The sequence below is a fragment of the Carassius auratus genome, chromosome 11 (genome assembly GCF_003368295.1).
Source record: "Carassius auratus strain Wakin chromosome 11, ASM336829v1, whole genome shotgun sequence".
In the NCBI taxonomy this organism is placed as follows: domain Eukaryota; kingdom Metazoa; phylum Chordata; class Actinopteri; order Cypriniformes; family Cyprinidae; genus Carassius; species Carassius auratus.
The window spans coordinates 11111500-11127062 of NC_039253.1; the positions used below are offsets into that span (position 1 = coordinate 11111500).

The window sequence follows — 15563 nt, forward strand, 5'->3', positions numbered from 1 at the left end:
GTTCAAGGTTCCTCATACCACAGACCACCCACAGTTGTTCATTACTCACTGTGTGTATATTTCACACAATACTGGCAAGCACTATCCAAAAATGAGAAGTCTCAGTCCACATTGACTGTGTTTTCTGGCACTCAGGGAGCACCAGTCGAGTGTGCTTACAACGTACTAGTTTGAAACAATGAGCCCTTTTGATTAAAAAATAATCAGTGGATTTACCAATGTTTGTCAGAACAGTAGCATCATTTCTTGAGAAGACATTCAGACTTTTGTTTGAATAACCCAAGCAGCACGGAATATGCACAATACTATCTTGTTCTGAGTTATGTCTGTTAAATAATACTTCAAATGGCATAAATTTGGACAACAACATAAACATATTAGCTCTTCGTAATGTGCTTAACCTTTGGATAATATTCAATATAGTGTATAAAAATGGTCATTGGAAGCTTAAACATGGTTGCTCGATGTGCAAGAACAAACCTTAATTTGGTAAAATCCTACTCTTTTCATATTATACTGTAATGTGATTGTGTCTTTTCAGAAGACTGGATTAAGTCGCTCTATTCCATATGGATTCCTTTTATAGTGTCTTTAAGAACTTATTAAAGTTTTGACTGTATGGACCTTCAATGGAGAAACAAATCTCTTAGGTTTCATTAAAATATCTTCAGTCATGTTTTGAAGATGAAAGTCATATGCGTTTGAGATGACATGAGTAATTGATGACCAAATCTTCATTTTTGGGCGATTCATCCTTTTAGCACCCTGCAAACGGCGATAGTTATGAATCTGGATATTTTCTGATATCAAATATTTACTTCTCCATACCTATGTGTCCTGTATTCTAACATTTTAGATTACATTTTAAATCTCAAATCTCACTTTAGCAAATCTCAAAATGCATATTGATTTTACCGTGTAATGTTGTGATACCTAAATTCACAAACTGTTCATTTATTTACTCATTTTACCGTCCTAGTGCTCTGTGTTCTGTACTCACATTAAACAATATTAAGCCTAATCTTCAGCCAAGTTATCGTACTAATTACATCTCCAAATCTCTCTTTAATTTTGAACTGCATCAGGGTTCAGAATCCTTACCCATTGTTTTTTGTACTCACATTAAATAATATTTAGCCTTATCTACAGAGACTGAGTGACCACAGACTCACACTCTCATACTGTAGAGTTTAGGGGTGTAACGGTACACAAAAATCACGGTTCGGTACGTACCTCGGTTTTAAAGCCACGGTTCGGTTTATTTTCGGTACAGTAAGGGAAAGAAATGCAAACATTAAACTGCAGGTTGTTTATTACTATAAACTTTTTTTTTAACAATTTGTTTTAACTCTTTTTAATAAAATTGAATAAAATATATTACGTTATATAATAAAAAAAAAAGAATAGGAAAGACTTCCGCCATTTAATATGTTCGTGTGGAAACACGAAAATGTACCTATGTTCAGCGCACAAAATATTGCATTCGATTATTCGGTGCACACGTGACCCGTACCGAAAGCCCATTACCGAAATGGTCCGGTAAGAATACACGTACCGTTACACCCCTAGTAGAGTTTAAATGAAGTGTCACTTTTTGACACTTTAAGGCCCTTGGGAAGACCAGCTGTGAGGTCTGGGAGAAAACTGAAGACCTCTTCATCCTCCAGAGTCTGAAAAGCTCCATTCACTTCCCTCTCTGTCTGTTTCAGTAAAAAATAAACAGTTCCTCTCTCAATCAGTTCTTAGTCATTGAACGATCTTGCACTGATCACAAAGACCGCCGACGTGTGTCGGTAAACGATAACAACAACCCCTCAAATGGGAATTTCCTCACCTGGCCGTCTAATCTCCACCGCCATTTTGTGTTTACACTGTGCCGCATCGTGGCTCTTCTGTTTGCCTCTTAGAAGTGCTAATAGTCTCACGAATCCCCTTTTGCATTTATTGATCCATAATGTGTTCTCTGTTACACACACCAGGGTTTAATGTAGCCCTTGATGCTAATGTTGCAAAATGCGGGAAATCGAGGACAATTACTGCATATTTGCAGTGGAGACCTGAACTTAAGCTTGGAAAAGAGAAAAAGGAGATGGTGGCTATGAAAGGGAGGGTTAGAAAGAGTTCTGGGAAAGAGGGAAGGAAGGTTGTCAGAGGCTCAGATACATTGCTGAGCCGAGGCTGTGTGTTTATGGCTGGGTCCCCAGGGCATCGCACACAGGGCTATGGTTTTGAGACCATCAATCACCCACGCACACACACTCTTAAACACACACACACACACACACACTCCTCTAGCTCATTAACATGCAGTGTGGAGCCCATAGAGGCATCAACATGCACCAGTCGTGACTCCTCTTACCACAGTCAATTTTCAGTGTTTCCTTCCATTTTGTTGGCGCAATTAAGATGTAATCATAACATTAATAGAAACTTTTTTTTCTCATTAACTCTACAATCGATCACACTGCTTATTCCCAAGGAAATACACGTGATTAAGAACGTGCACAATGATTTATAACATTGTTTGCGAGTCTGTGCATTGGATTCTCATCAGCGCTTCAGCTCTCGGAGGGTTTGATGGTGTAACACGTCCTGTGCATGTGGCGCTCTCATGGATTTCATGATGATGAAGTTTGTTATAGTTCTCGATGGCACACTTCTGATAACCTTTTTATTATTTATGACCGTTATTAAAGGAAGTAGTAACCTATAGTGCCACCGAAACGTTAGCCTGCTGTTGTAGACACGCTGAAGCAATACTTACGTTATCTATAAAGATCTAATCTTGCATGGGGGATTTTTCATTGATTTTGTCCTCCTTTGCTCCTGCAAGACCCTTGTTATATATGCAGTACAGTTCTCTGTGATCACTGCCTGAAACTACTGCAAAGTTGCTCCAAAATTAAGCCAATTACTGTGTTCTCATAAAGATAAATGGAGACATAGGAAGGGCCGGGCGTGCTTACAAACTATTGATTTATAATAGTAATTAGAGGCCCAAAGTTTTGCAGGTTTGACTGTTGTTTTATTGATTTGTATGCATTGGTTGTTGCTGTGGCTAAAGGTATGTCGGATATCTGTTCTAAAATAAGAAACTAACATCTGAGCTGTAAATGTTTGCCTGGATAGAGTAAAATGAAAATAATTTAGCATTAAAAATATGATATTGACTTTAATATTATGGAAAAGAACAGGTAATATGTTCTTCAAAATATCCATAATGTCCCTAAAAAAATTGTTTTCCTACTGTGACCTCTGAAATAATATGACCTCTTAGTTTTTCCAACCATAGCATAATAAATATGTTCTATATTCCGTAATATTCTATGTCTCAAGATGTGGTTTTTACTTTTCCATAACCCGCTCTTACTGTTGGTGTTATGGATGGCCGGACACAAAATGTTACAGCTAGACGGATAAAGCGTTACTCAAGGACACTGAATCAGAGACCCAGTTTTACTAGCCCATATACTGAGACACAGTTGACTGGATTCAAAAGCTTCCACGAGTTTCACAGTGTAAGTAAAAACTGCAAGCAAAAACATGAATTTCTGTTCTCAGCTGTGGCGAATGATAAAATGGGAAGAAAGTAGGAAAGAAACTCCTTTTCTTGATACTTGAAAAAAAGTAGCTTACTCTGTCTTTCAAGCAATATGCAATATGTCCTAATCGACCATGTAACACTAACGAATGCTGAGATGATGGCAGCTTTGCTATTACCAGAATAAATTATATTTTTAAAGTATTCAGATTGTATTCTTTTTTTCTTGTTTTTTATCATATAAATTCAGCCTTAATCAACACAAGACATTTTTCAAAATCATTGAAAAACCTACAAACCTCAAATTTCCGAACATAAAATGTATGCTATCATAAATATCATAAAGCTGTTTTGCAACAATTCCCACCTAATTTCAACAGGAAAGTAAATGTGTTTTTCCCCTCTCTCATACGGTAGATCAGTTTATTACAGCTAAAAGTATTTGTTGTCATTCTCAATTTGTATTTGTGGCCCCACAAAAAAGTGGGAGAAATCCGGAGAATGAGAGAGTAAAGCTTCGAGCCAAAGCTTGGCCGAAGGGCAGAAGCTCCAGTAATCCTTGGATCTGGGTCTGAAACAGCTCTTCCTTTCACACACTGGCTCGTCTGGATGCCCGTACAAGCTGTTCTTTGAGCAGGGAGATCTGTGTCAAAGGGCACCATCGTCTCACTGAAAAAGGATAGCTGTGCCAAAAGGAGTTTGTTAAGAAGGCCAGGTAGAGTGAGACTCTGCCAGGTGAAGAGGCCACGGTCGGGAACACTCTCACAGTGGCCTTGTTGTGTTTTTAGCATGGCCTCACTGTCATGTTCAGAGGGTTAGATGTAATTTAAAGACATATGCAGCTCAGCAGCTGTGTAATGGTGGTATCGGATAGAAGAAGGTCAGAGTAAAACTATTAACTGTCAACTGCCAAGAGAGCGTTGAGTCTTTAAAAGAGTCTAGTACATTATCCTGGACACATACAGACTCCGACTTTTTATTTCACGTCTTTCCCGCTCTCTTTTACTGTCCTTTACTCAACATCTAATCTCTTTTTCTCCATTGTACTCTTGTTTGTGCTTGTGTTAAGTTGTTTTTGTGAGTTTTATCTGTCAGTTTATTCCCCACTGCTTACCAAGACACTCCAGATAAATGAATAGGTCAACTCAGCTGATATAAAGGGATTCACTAAGAATGAATTACATCTGCTGGTAGTGTTTATTTGCACTCTGTCTGTGTTTTCACTATGTTATGATTCAAATAATAATTCTGTAAAAGATGCATGCACACACACACACACACACACACAGGGAGAGAGAGAATTCTAAATGCATGGTAGTGAAGGATGCATTATTTATTTTACTTTATTTTAATTTATTCTTATTATTAAGCAAGTTGATTGTCATTTAGTTAATCTATTATTTTTTATGATTTATTTTTATTTTTGTATAGTTTTCTTATATTCTTGTTCTTTTAGCTTCTTTCTTGGAAATGTAGTCAAAGTGATGGTGTTCATGTAACTGTTCTGTAAAAATGTACTTATAAAAATAGCAACACTTTATTTATATTTATTTTGACAGTCAGACCCTGATTTATACCTGAAGTACCTCCTGAGATTTGAAGTTAATTTTCCAATAATTTAACAGAGCATTTGTGTGCTCACAGTTTTCAGTTACATGGAAAACAAATGAAAAAGAAATACAATTCAAGTGTTTGATTTTGGTCGCTTTTATTTTTAAATTATTTATTGTGATTTAACATTTTCAATAGCTGTTTTCCATTTCAGTATATTTGAAAATGCTGTTTATTATTGTAATGGCAAAGCTGCATTTTCAGCAGCCTTTACTTCAGTGTACTTGCTTTGATTTGAGTTAATCATTTATAATTTTTATGATTTAATTAACTGTTAGCTTTTCTTCAGCTCACAAGCCCTAGATTAATAAACCCTGCTTGATACAAAGGCAATGAAATCCATAAATGTGACCCTGGACCACAAAACCAGTCTTAAGTCGCTTGGTTTTTTTTTTTTTTTTTTTTTTTTTTTTTTTATTAATAGGCAAAAAAACATTGTATGGGTCAAATTTATAAAAATCATTAGTATATTGACTAAAGATTATGTTCCATGAAGATATTTAGTAAATTTCCAATCGTAAATATAATAAAAATGTAATTTTGATTAGTAATATGCATTGCTATGAACTTCATTTGGACAACTTTAAAGGTTGATTTTTTTCAGTATTTATATTTTATGTATTTTTTTGAACCCTCAGATTCCAGGTTTTCAAATAGTTGTATCTCAGCCAGATATTGCTTTCAGATGATGTATAAATCTCAATTTAGAAAAATTGACACTTAGGACTGGTTTTGTGGTCCAGGGTTACAAATGTCGAAAAATACTCTGTGTAATTGGAGTTAATGAGCAAAAGCCAACAACCAGTAAGCCATTTCACATTATTTGCACATTAGCTATGTTTACTGTTTGTAGTAAACACAGTCTTACTGTAAGTTCCGTCTTCTGTGCATTTGTTGGCTGTGGAAATAATCAAAGGCAGTAGAGATATGAATAAGTTGTTTAAAAACAGTGACTCAAAATGTATATTCTCATTGGTTGAATACTGCACACTCCTAACTAAAACTCACTAATATCCCATGTTTATTCATCACACTCTCCCTTTGTCCTGCAGTGCTTTGAAGGCCTTGGTTGTAATTTTTTAAACACATCTTCCATGCTTCCTCCTCCCCGGGCTGCTGCTTTATTGTCGCAAACCCAGTTATGTATGGCTGCTTTCTTTAGGATGAATCCGCTCAGAGAGGGGAGTGATCGCAGATGTACTTGAGCATCTCTTTGCATTACTGATGCAGATGTCTTCTCTGTATCAGAAATCCGTTCAGGGCTTCCAGCTTGCCAGACAAGCGTCTCTTTTTATCTCCTTTATAAGTTCAAGGAAAGTTCAGCATCTTTTGTTTTCTTCCTTCCTGACTGCCGGAAAGTCAACAACAGTGTATTTCGGGGGTTGTTTAGATGCCATGGTTCATTTTTGGTGTTTTAGATGAGAGCTTGTGTTACATGGTTTGTTTTAGAGTCGTTGACCTAAATGCATTTGCGAATGCTGTTTGTGCATATTCATAGTATTGTGATTTTATTTTTCCATTTCACTTTTTTTTTTTTTTTTTTTTTTGCTGCAATGCTACAGGTGAGGCAATTTCCCAGCCATGCAAAACTAATTTGCTTTACACATCACAAAACATAACACAGTCTTCTGTACTTAAAGGGGGGGTGAAATGCTATTCCATGCATACTGAGTTTTTTACACTGTTAAAGAGTTGGATTCCCATGCTAAACATGGACAAAGTTTCAAAAATTAAGTTGTACGTTTGAAGGAGTATTTCTGTTACAAAAATACTCCTTCCGGTTTGTCACAAGTTTCGGAAAGTTTTTTTCGAGTATGGCTCTGTGTGACGTTAGATGGAGCGGAATTTCCTTATATGGGTCCTAGGGCACTTCTGCCGGAAGATCGCGCACTCCCGTATAGCAGAGCAATGAGAGCACAGACATTCACTGATCAGAGCGAGAGCGTCGCGAAATGTCACAAAAGAAGTGTGTTTTTGGTTGCCAGGGCAAGACAACCCTGCACAGATTACCAAAGAAAAAACAGAATTAAGGGACCAGTGGATGGAGTTTATTTTTACAGAGCATCAACGGAGTTGTGCAAGTGTTTGTGTTTGTTCCCTGCATTTCGAAGATGCTTGTTTTACAAACAAGGCCCAGTTTGACGACGGATTTGCGCATCGTTTATTTCTTAAGGATGATGCAATCCCAATGAAAAAGGGTCACGATCGTGTGTTGGAACCGCAGGCAGTGAGTAAAACTGCTTCAAATATCTCTGCCTCCTTGTTAGTGCATCTGCCTCCCATCAGAGACCCAGGTTCGAGCCCCGCTTGGAGCGAGTCGTTCCTGCTGCTGCTCTCATTCAGTTTCAGCCTCGGGATCTGATTCTGGATCATAAATATACGCTGAATCTGACTGTTAGCCATGGTTTGTTTTGGATGCTGGTTTTTTCCTCAAGGTAATGTCACAGCTTCCAAACGCTCTCAACGCAAAAGCCTACTGGCGCTTGTGATTCTTTAGCTCCGCCCACACGTCACGCCTCCAGTCGGTCGTGTTTTTCCGGGAAAAATCGGTACAGACTATCTTTCTCTTATGAATATAATAAAACTAAAGACTTTTTGGAGTTATGAAGGATGCAGTACTACTCTATAGGTACTCAAGATTGACAGGATATTGAGTGAAAACGAGCATTTCACCCTCCTTTAACATGTTTTTGGATGATAATAATATTGGTTTTTATGCTTTTAAAAGACATCTGTTATGCTCACCAGAGCTGCATTTATATATTCAGAAATCAAAAATAATTCTAATTATTTAAAAATGACATTTATTCCTCTGATGGCAAAGGTGAATTTTCATCAGCCATTACTCCAGTCTTGAACATTTCAGAAGTCATTCTAATATGCCGATTTATACCATGACACATTTTCAGGCCTTTTTGATAAACAGAAAGCTCAAAAGATGATGAGTCTTTGCTGAAAAATAAATAAATAAAAAATAGCAAGATATTAAATTGATTTGAGTCTTTTTTCCCCCCTGAATCACCACTTTTGAAATGTCCCTTTGAAGGACAGGAGGGTCACACATTTTTAGCGGAGTGAAAGCTTCCACAGATATCTCCTATCTTTCTCTTTGTTCACCCCTCTAACACACTATGGCCCCTTCAAGGACCCTGGGGACAAAAAAAAGCCAAGTGCTTTTATATGGTGTGGGACTCAGTACCGCCAGTGTTATCAACCATAATAGCACCGCCACAGTTCAATAGCCACCCGGATGACATGCTAGCCTCACCCAAGCAAAACCCAGGCGACCACCTGCAAGATACATCAGCTGTCAATCATCTCCGCTCAACCGTATTTAATTAAAGAGGCCAGGGATGTGTTTTTGCTCAACATAAAGATGGAGAATCTTCTCGCACAAAAGCACAATTTCGAGGTATGCTTCTAACAAAGGGAATTATAGCAGTTTGACATCGACATATTCATTCTGATAGCATAATTGCTTTGAAACTTGGAGAAATAAAACCTCATCTGAATGCTTTGTTGACAGGCTCACTGTGCGAAAATGGCTGATTTTTGTTGCTTGACAGGAGAGCAGGGCTCCTCTCCTGATGTCTGTATTAGTCTCAGTAACAGATGGTGCTGAGTTAAGGATCTGCCGTCGCGAGGGTTTGCAGACTCCTCTTGTTTCTAGCCAGCGGCGTCAGCCGTGAGCCGGGCTTGTGCGAGGTATTGACTGATCTTTTCTCCAGGCGGAGGAGAAAGCATCAATCATCAGGTCGTGCTGTGGAGAGCACCTCCACAAACGCAGCTCCACAAGAGGCTGGATTTGGTCAAGCTGTGACCAGAAGGGTTGCTGATTATTTTCGCCGTCTTCTGCTCTGATCTCTTTTGGGATCGGTCAGTGGAGAGACTGTGGAGGCCGAGGACAATGTCTTTGTTATAAATGGACCCAGAGTTAACTGATTTGACCTTTTATTGAACGTATTGAGCGACTGAGTAATGAGTTAATGTACATCACCACGTGTTACCCGATTCATTTGGCTGATTTGTTTCACTTTAAGTCAGGTGTTTTGATGCAAGAATGAATGTGAGGACAGTTCTGATGAATTCCAGTTTTTATTTCAATCCCGACAGTATAGCACAACTCTGAAGAGTTTAATAAAGAAGTTAATGTACTTGTCTTTTGAGCATTTAATTAACATACAAAGCCATCCCACTATTTTTCTTTTTTTTATTGCTATAAGTGGATTTGGTTTGATGGAATAAATGGGAGCTGTGCAACCATGGTGATATAGATTTATGGTGAACTTGGTTAGTTTCATGTTAACACTAATTAAAGTGTGGTTGTCCATTTTTCTACATCAATTATACTGGCTACAAGGCATTGCTGTATTGATATTTCTCAATCATTCTCTACTGGTTTGTACTAAAGCATTAACTCTAAGTATTAATCTTCCCCTCATTCAAACTTTTCTTCTACATACAAAAAAAATATGTTATGGGCTCTTACCTCAGATACAGCTCTTTTTTAATCTCATTTAATTTAATTTTATTTAATTTTATCTCCGGGAATAAATTAGGAATAAAATCCCCTTGTTGTTGGATTTGTTCATTTAAATTCCCATCATCTTCAGTGTCACATGATCCTTCAAAAATCATTCTGCTATGCTGATTTGCTGCTCAAGAAACCTTTATTATTATTATTAATGTTAAATAATATTATATTATGAATGTAAAAAAACCCTAATATTTTTATGAAAACTTTGAAACTGTGAATTCTTTGATTAAAAAAGGGAAATCTTTTTGAACATTTATTTATTTATATACTTATTAATTCATTAATTCATTCGTTCTATCATGTATTCATTCATTCAAAGATAAAAAAATGTTTAATTGCAAACAGAAATACAGTTAAACGTGGACTGTGTATTTTAATATGCATTCCTCCATGAATGTTAACTGATAAGTTATAATTTTTCATTAATTTGCTAATTATTTTTAATTACAAATTAGTCAATGTTATTTCCAAAAAAACAAACGTTATTCCATACTGATCCCAGACTTTTAACTGTAGACCCATTCTAATTCACCAAGAAGTGACATTTCTTTGTAATTCGTTTCAAACTGGTCGCTCTAAAATTGGTCACACGACATTCGGGGAGCGATTCCTCCATAAATAATGTCCTGGGTTACTATTTAAGTCTTGTGCCAGCTGCAGTGGGGGTGGAGGTTGGAGAAGCATTACCTGAGAGAGGTTAGGAATCATCCTCTCCACTCATGCAGAGCACGCTTTTAATTAGATTACCCAGGCACCCATGCACAGCCGTGAGGGATTGGACACACTCTGTCAGGTCACAGTGGCTCAGTGTGGGGCTGGACTGCTTGTCCGCTCTCTTGAATCACTGGAGGAGTCTTATGCTTGAGAAGCTAGAAGGAAACTTGCAAAACTGCTTGCTTCCATAACGGTGGTGCATTTTTAAGCAGGAATACCTACGTGAAGGAATTTAAAACTTTTCTGTCCATACTGTCCATATGAGAAATAAAAACGATATATATATATATAATATATATATATATATATATATATATATATATATATATATATATATATATATATATATATATATATATATATATATATATATATATATATATATATACATTGTTTACAAAAACAAACATATTTATGCTAAAATATTTTTTTTTGTTTGTTTGTTTTTCTCATATGGACACACACACACACACACACACACACACACACACACACACACACACACACACACATATATATATATATATATATATATATATCTAAATAAAAATATATCTAAATAAAAATTCTACATTATATTATTTTATTTTAGTGTGTTTGTCTTTGTTTAGTGATGTTTTTTTTTTGTGTGTGTGTGTCTTGTGAATTTTTATAGACATTTTAATATTTGTGCGATTTATTTAAAATTATTTACTTGATTTTCTGGTCAAGTTTAGCAGCTTCTCGTATTCTGATCTTGTGATAAGTTGTGTTTTTATTGAATTCTGTGTGACCCTACAATATTTCTGATAGGAAACATTGTCTAATTACACAATTTTGTCTCAAACAATACTGTCTAATATGCAATATCTAATATGTAAATAGCTTTAGCCTCCTTTTTACACAGAACACTTTGCAAGACAGCATCACAACACAGATTAGAGTTTAATTAAGAATATTTGTTGTGTATAAAACATCTCTCAGCAGTAAGCAGACCAGACATTGTTGATTTAGTCTGTATTTTTCATAAGAGGTAGTACAAATATGGCAGGATGTTTTCGCTTTCTGTGTTGATTTGTTTTTTTTTACAAAAAAGCTAAATAATGAGAGGACTGTTTGTTAGCGTAAAATAGGAACAATCTGTTCCAGTTTGCGTCTGGGTAGAGGATACTGAAGGTGTGATGTGGCAATGATCAACTTCATCATGGTGGATAAGGAGGAAAAAGTGCAGTTAAATGATTTATAGTCTCTGGAGGCTCTTTGCTCACTTTTACACTTCAATTAATTTTGTTTTGAAGATTGAGAGAATGGGCAGGCCTGCTGTGTTTCTCCTAGAACATCACAGAGTGAGCTTTGGCATGCTGATGGGCCTGAGAGCTCTTAAAGTTTCCACGTTACAAGATAACGATGTGTTTCTCTTTGTGCCTTCCACGTGCCGTGACGGGTAAGAAATAAGCGAAGCCGAGCTGCCAGAGCACCTTAGCAGCGCTTCATTTCTCTCTCTCATGTTTAACCGTCTGTTGCTAATTTACTTTCTCTCCTGGCAATCCTTTTTTAATAGTGCATCCGTTTGTTCAGCAGACAATTGATTCCCTGCACTGCCATATTCATCAGTTACATTAACTGAAGCTTGTCCGGAATATGAATTATGGAGGCCGTCTCTCTGTTTCTGTCCCTGGTTTCTAGCTTCATGTCAACAGACCATGTAAATACCTTTTGAGGAAAACAAATGTTAACCTAAAGTCAACAATGTGCTAATTACGTTAATGATAATGAGGCTCGCGCGTATTCATCAATGCTTTGTTAAGTGTCGTCTTGCCGTTGGGTCGTGAGAGGAGCCTTCAGAATCCTTGATGTATTTATTGATGTTTCCTTGCTGTTTTGTCTGCTTCGACACAGGGACTTTGACAGCTTTTCTGATCTCACGGAAGAGTCCAAGGTCAGGTACATCGCTCAGCGGTGGGAGGAGCTCGGATTAAAAGACGTCCAGTTGACCAATCACACGGCTCTCCTGAGCTATCCCGGACCAGCCCTCAGCACGATCACCGATATAGGTGGAAACCAGTGTTACCTGTCCAGCGGAGCGAGGTGTGACCAGCCATTCACATCCACGACTGAACCGTTTGCCTTTGCAGCCTATTCAGCTGTGGGAAATCTAGTGGTAAGTTACAGGTATACCATTGTACTCAAGTGTATACTCAATCGATTAATAACACACGGTCACAATTGCGCTTGAAAAATCAGCTATGGGTCCAGAACAATGAAAAAAAAAGTGTAATATGATAATGCTAACCCTTCATGTGGTAGAAAGCTTGTAGTTTGGCTCTCTATTGGTTCTTTTGGACCAAAAAATTAAATGACACATTAAGTCCTGATTCGTTTAGCATTCACACTGTAATTTTTAATACTGAACTTAAGATACTAAACAAAACACATAAGGATCAGAACCTTTTATGTGGATTTTTTTGTTTTTTATTGTTTGATAAATGTGCTTGTTGTGTGTATGCATGTGTTATTTTTACCAGCTTATAACTCACAAAGAGCTTATAAAATATGTAAGGGAGTCAAAACAACACCAGGAGTTGCAAACACAAAACAAGATTTTCTGCAAGGAAGCGGCGGTTCTGATGCCGGTACCAAACTGTAATGAGCAGCATCATTTCTATGACAAGAAGAACTAGGTGTGCTTGGGCAATCTGTCATTTTGGGTCACATACTGTTTCGTTTAGATGTCTTTGCTTCAAAACAGTGGGTCTCAGGCTGCTTGTTTGGTGCACACTAAGGTTTGAATGGCAGCGTTCACACTTGACTTGCAAACACAAACTGCACCTGCCAAATGTAAACACACCCTTAAGTGCATTAGATTATAAAAACCAAACCTAAAATGGTACATTTGCAGAAATTACTTCAAAGCTCTATTTATGATCTAACCCTTAAATATTTTTAGTTTGTTTGTTTGTTTTTTACTGTGTAACCTAATTGGCCTGAATTTTGTTTAGAAAGTTAATACTTTAATTTAGAAAGGATCTACTTAAATAGAATGATTTCCGAAGGATCGTGTGACTTTGAAGACTGGAGTAATGATGCTGAAATTTCAGCTTTTCATCAGAAGACAATTTTTTTTTTAAGATTTAAAATGGTAATAATATTTCACAGTGTGAACATTTGACTATATTTTTGATCGAATAAATACATCCTTACAGAGCATAAGGTATGTATGTTTCAATATGTTTCAATTTTCTGCTTCATTCCTGGTTTTCAATTTACCACTCATTGGTAAATAAAACCCTGATCCAAGCACCACCCCACACTACAAGTTAAACTTCCACCTTTTTGATCTTCATGCTATGTAAATATCCCTGCTCTATTCCACTTCACACTTCACACAACTCACATACTCTGATCTGAAACTAAATGCTAGTCTCAATAAATATCAGCACTGGAATGCCACTCAGCCAATCAATTTTGAGGACTTGAACTAACGGTTTTATAATTTTTAAAAGAGTAACAAGAATCATGGAACACAAAGTTGCTTGTTGACCTTTTCTATTATTGACTGTTCTGCACAATAAATGCATTGCATTGCCAGTCGCCGGTGAATTAGCGTTCTGCTTTCACACTCTCACTTTCACAGCCCTGAACGCTTCATCCTGTTGGAAGGTTAAAACAAATCCATTATGCAAGACTGAACCCATTTCACACATGTGTGTGATATATTCTCCAGCTATTTTTAGAGGTTATGCTTTCTGTCTCTAAAGGGAACAGGAAATGTCTAAGGAAGATGCATTGCCATTATCCGTTTCAAGACAGACACACTGCATCTAACAGGGATAAGCTTCAGTAGAAAGTTCTTGGAGTCGGTCGCAGTCAGTCTTTCATGTTGTCCTCTACAAGAGGAGGTCAAAGTCATCCATCAAAACGCTGCAAATACTCAAGGCTCTGATGTAAATTAAACTGCATTTGCAATGTCTAAAAATCAGCAGGGAAAAACAAATATGACTGGCTTGATGGGTGAATTGCTCGGGGATCTCGTGCCGAGATTCATCCAGCTATCCTGAGCCACTCATGGGTCACTGGCCTTTTCACATTATGTACTTTTAGCAACTCCCAGCTCCACAGCTGGGCTAAAAAATTCACCCACTTTCCCACTGAAAACATAGAGATGCACAGCATCACCACAGTCACATTTCCACAGACAGCTCTGACCTGCAAAGCAGTATAACTAATTATGTCAATTATAAGGTAATAATAAAGCACTGAAAAAATACGTATAGTCAAGCCCTGTTTTATGATGTGCACTTAGGATGGGATAAATGCAGAGCACTAATTCCATGTATGGGTCACCATAGTTGGCCACACGTCACGTCCCTTTTTTTTAGGAATGCCATGATAGATTTCATTTAAAGAAAAAGAAAAAAAAAATTCCCTGTAAACTGAGTAAAATGGAAGCATTAAATAAAAGGTATAATAGTTTAGTTGTGAATAAAATTGGTTAATCTGAGTCTTCTACACTTATTATTCTGCTATTAATTGCACTTATTTTATTATTTTATTTTACTTGGAATAGCATGCACTATAATGTGTTTAATTTCTACTAATGCACAACTTCTATTTTTTTCTCTCCCAAAACAAATTACTTGTGCATTAGTACAGATATCGACATGTTCATTGAGTCAGCCATGTGGAAACAGATAATTATCAATCAAATTATGCTGAAATGATGTTCACTTGTACCAACAAAAAATGCCCTCTTTTAATACCACATTGCAATCAGCAAAGAAATCCTATTGTGCATTTTCATTTTTTTTCAAGGAATCTATAAACGTCACTTTGTCCCCAGCATTTTGCTTAATTCAAAGTGGCAAATCATTTGAAGTCTAAACAAGAAACGAACACCGAAAACTGCAGGTAATTTGATGGCTTGTGGTAATTTGAGTGGAGGCTTTACCTCTGGTCAGTAATAAGTTTGAGGGAGCTCCCGAGGGTAATTAGTTTTGATGAGTTAAATCCTCCATGCTCCCTGGCTATTTCTCTCCACACCATATTAGTGATGATCAGGTGCAGGCGCTGGGCAATTACTGCCTTTAATTTCTCTACGAAGAATGTGAGGTCAGGTAGTGAGAATGAAAGTCTTCTTTTCTTTTGTGTTTCTGGCCTACTCACAGACATGGGTCTTCTACT

At 37.0% G+C, this 15563-nt stretch overlaps 1 protein-coding gene across 1 annotated transcript in view; it reads left to right on the forward strand.

Moving 5' to 3' along the window:
• Positions 1 to 15563, forward strand: part of LOC113110587 (inactive N-acetylated-alpha-linked acidic dipeptidase-like protein 2) — a 131393-nt gene that overhangs the window by 89592 nt on the left and 26238 nt on the right. Inside the window, exon 3 of the mRNA XM_026274712.1 lies at positions 12282 to 12543. Within this exon, the coding sequence (XP_026130497.1) occupies positions 12282 to 12543 (262 nt within the window). The remainder of the gene's footprint in view (positions 1 to 12281; positions 12544 to 15563) is intronic.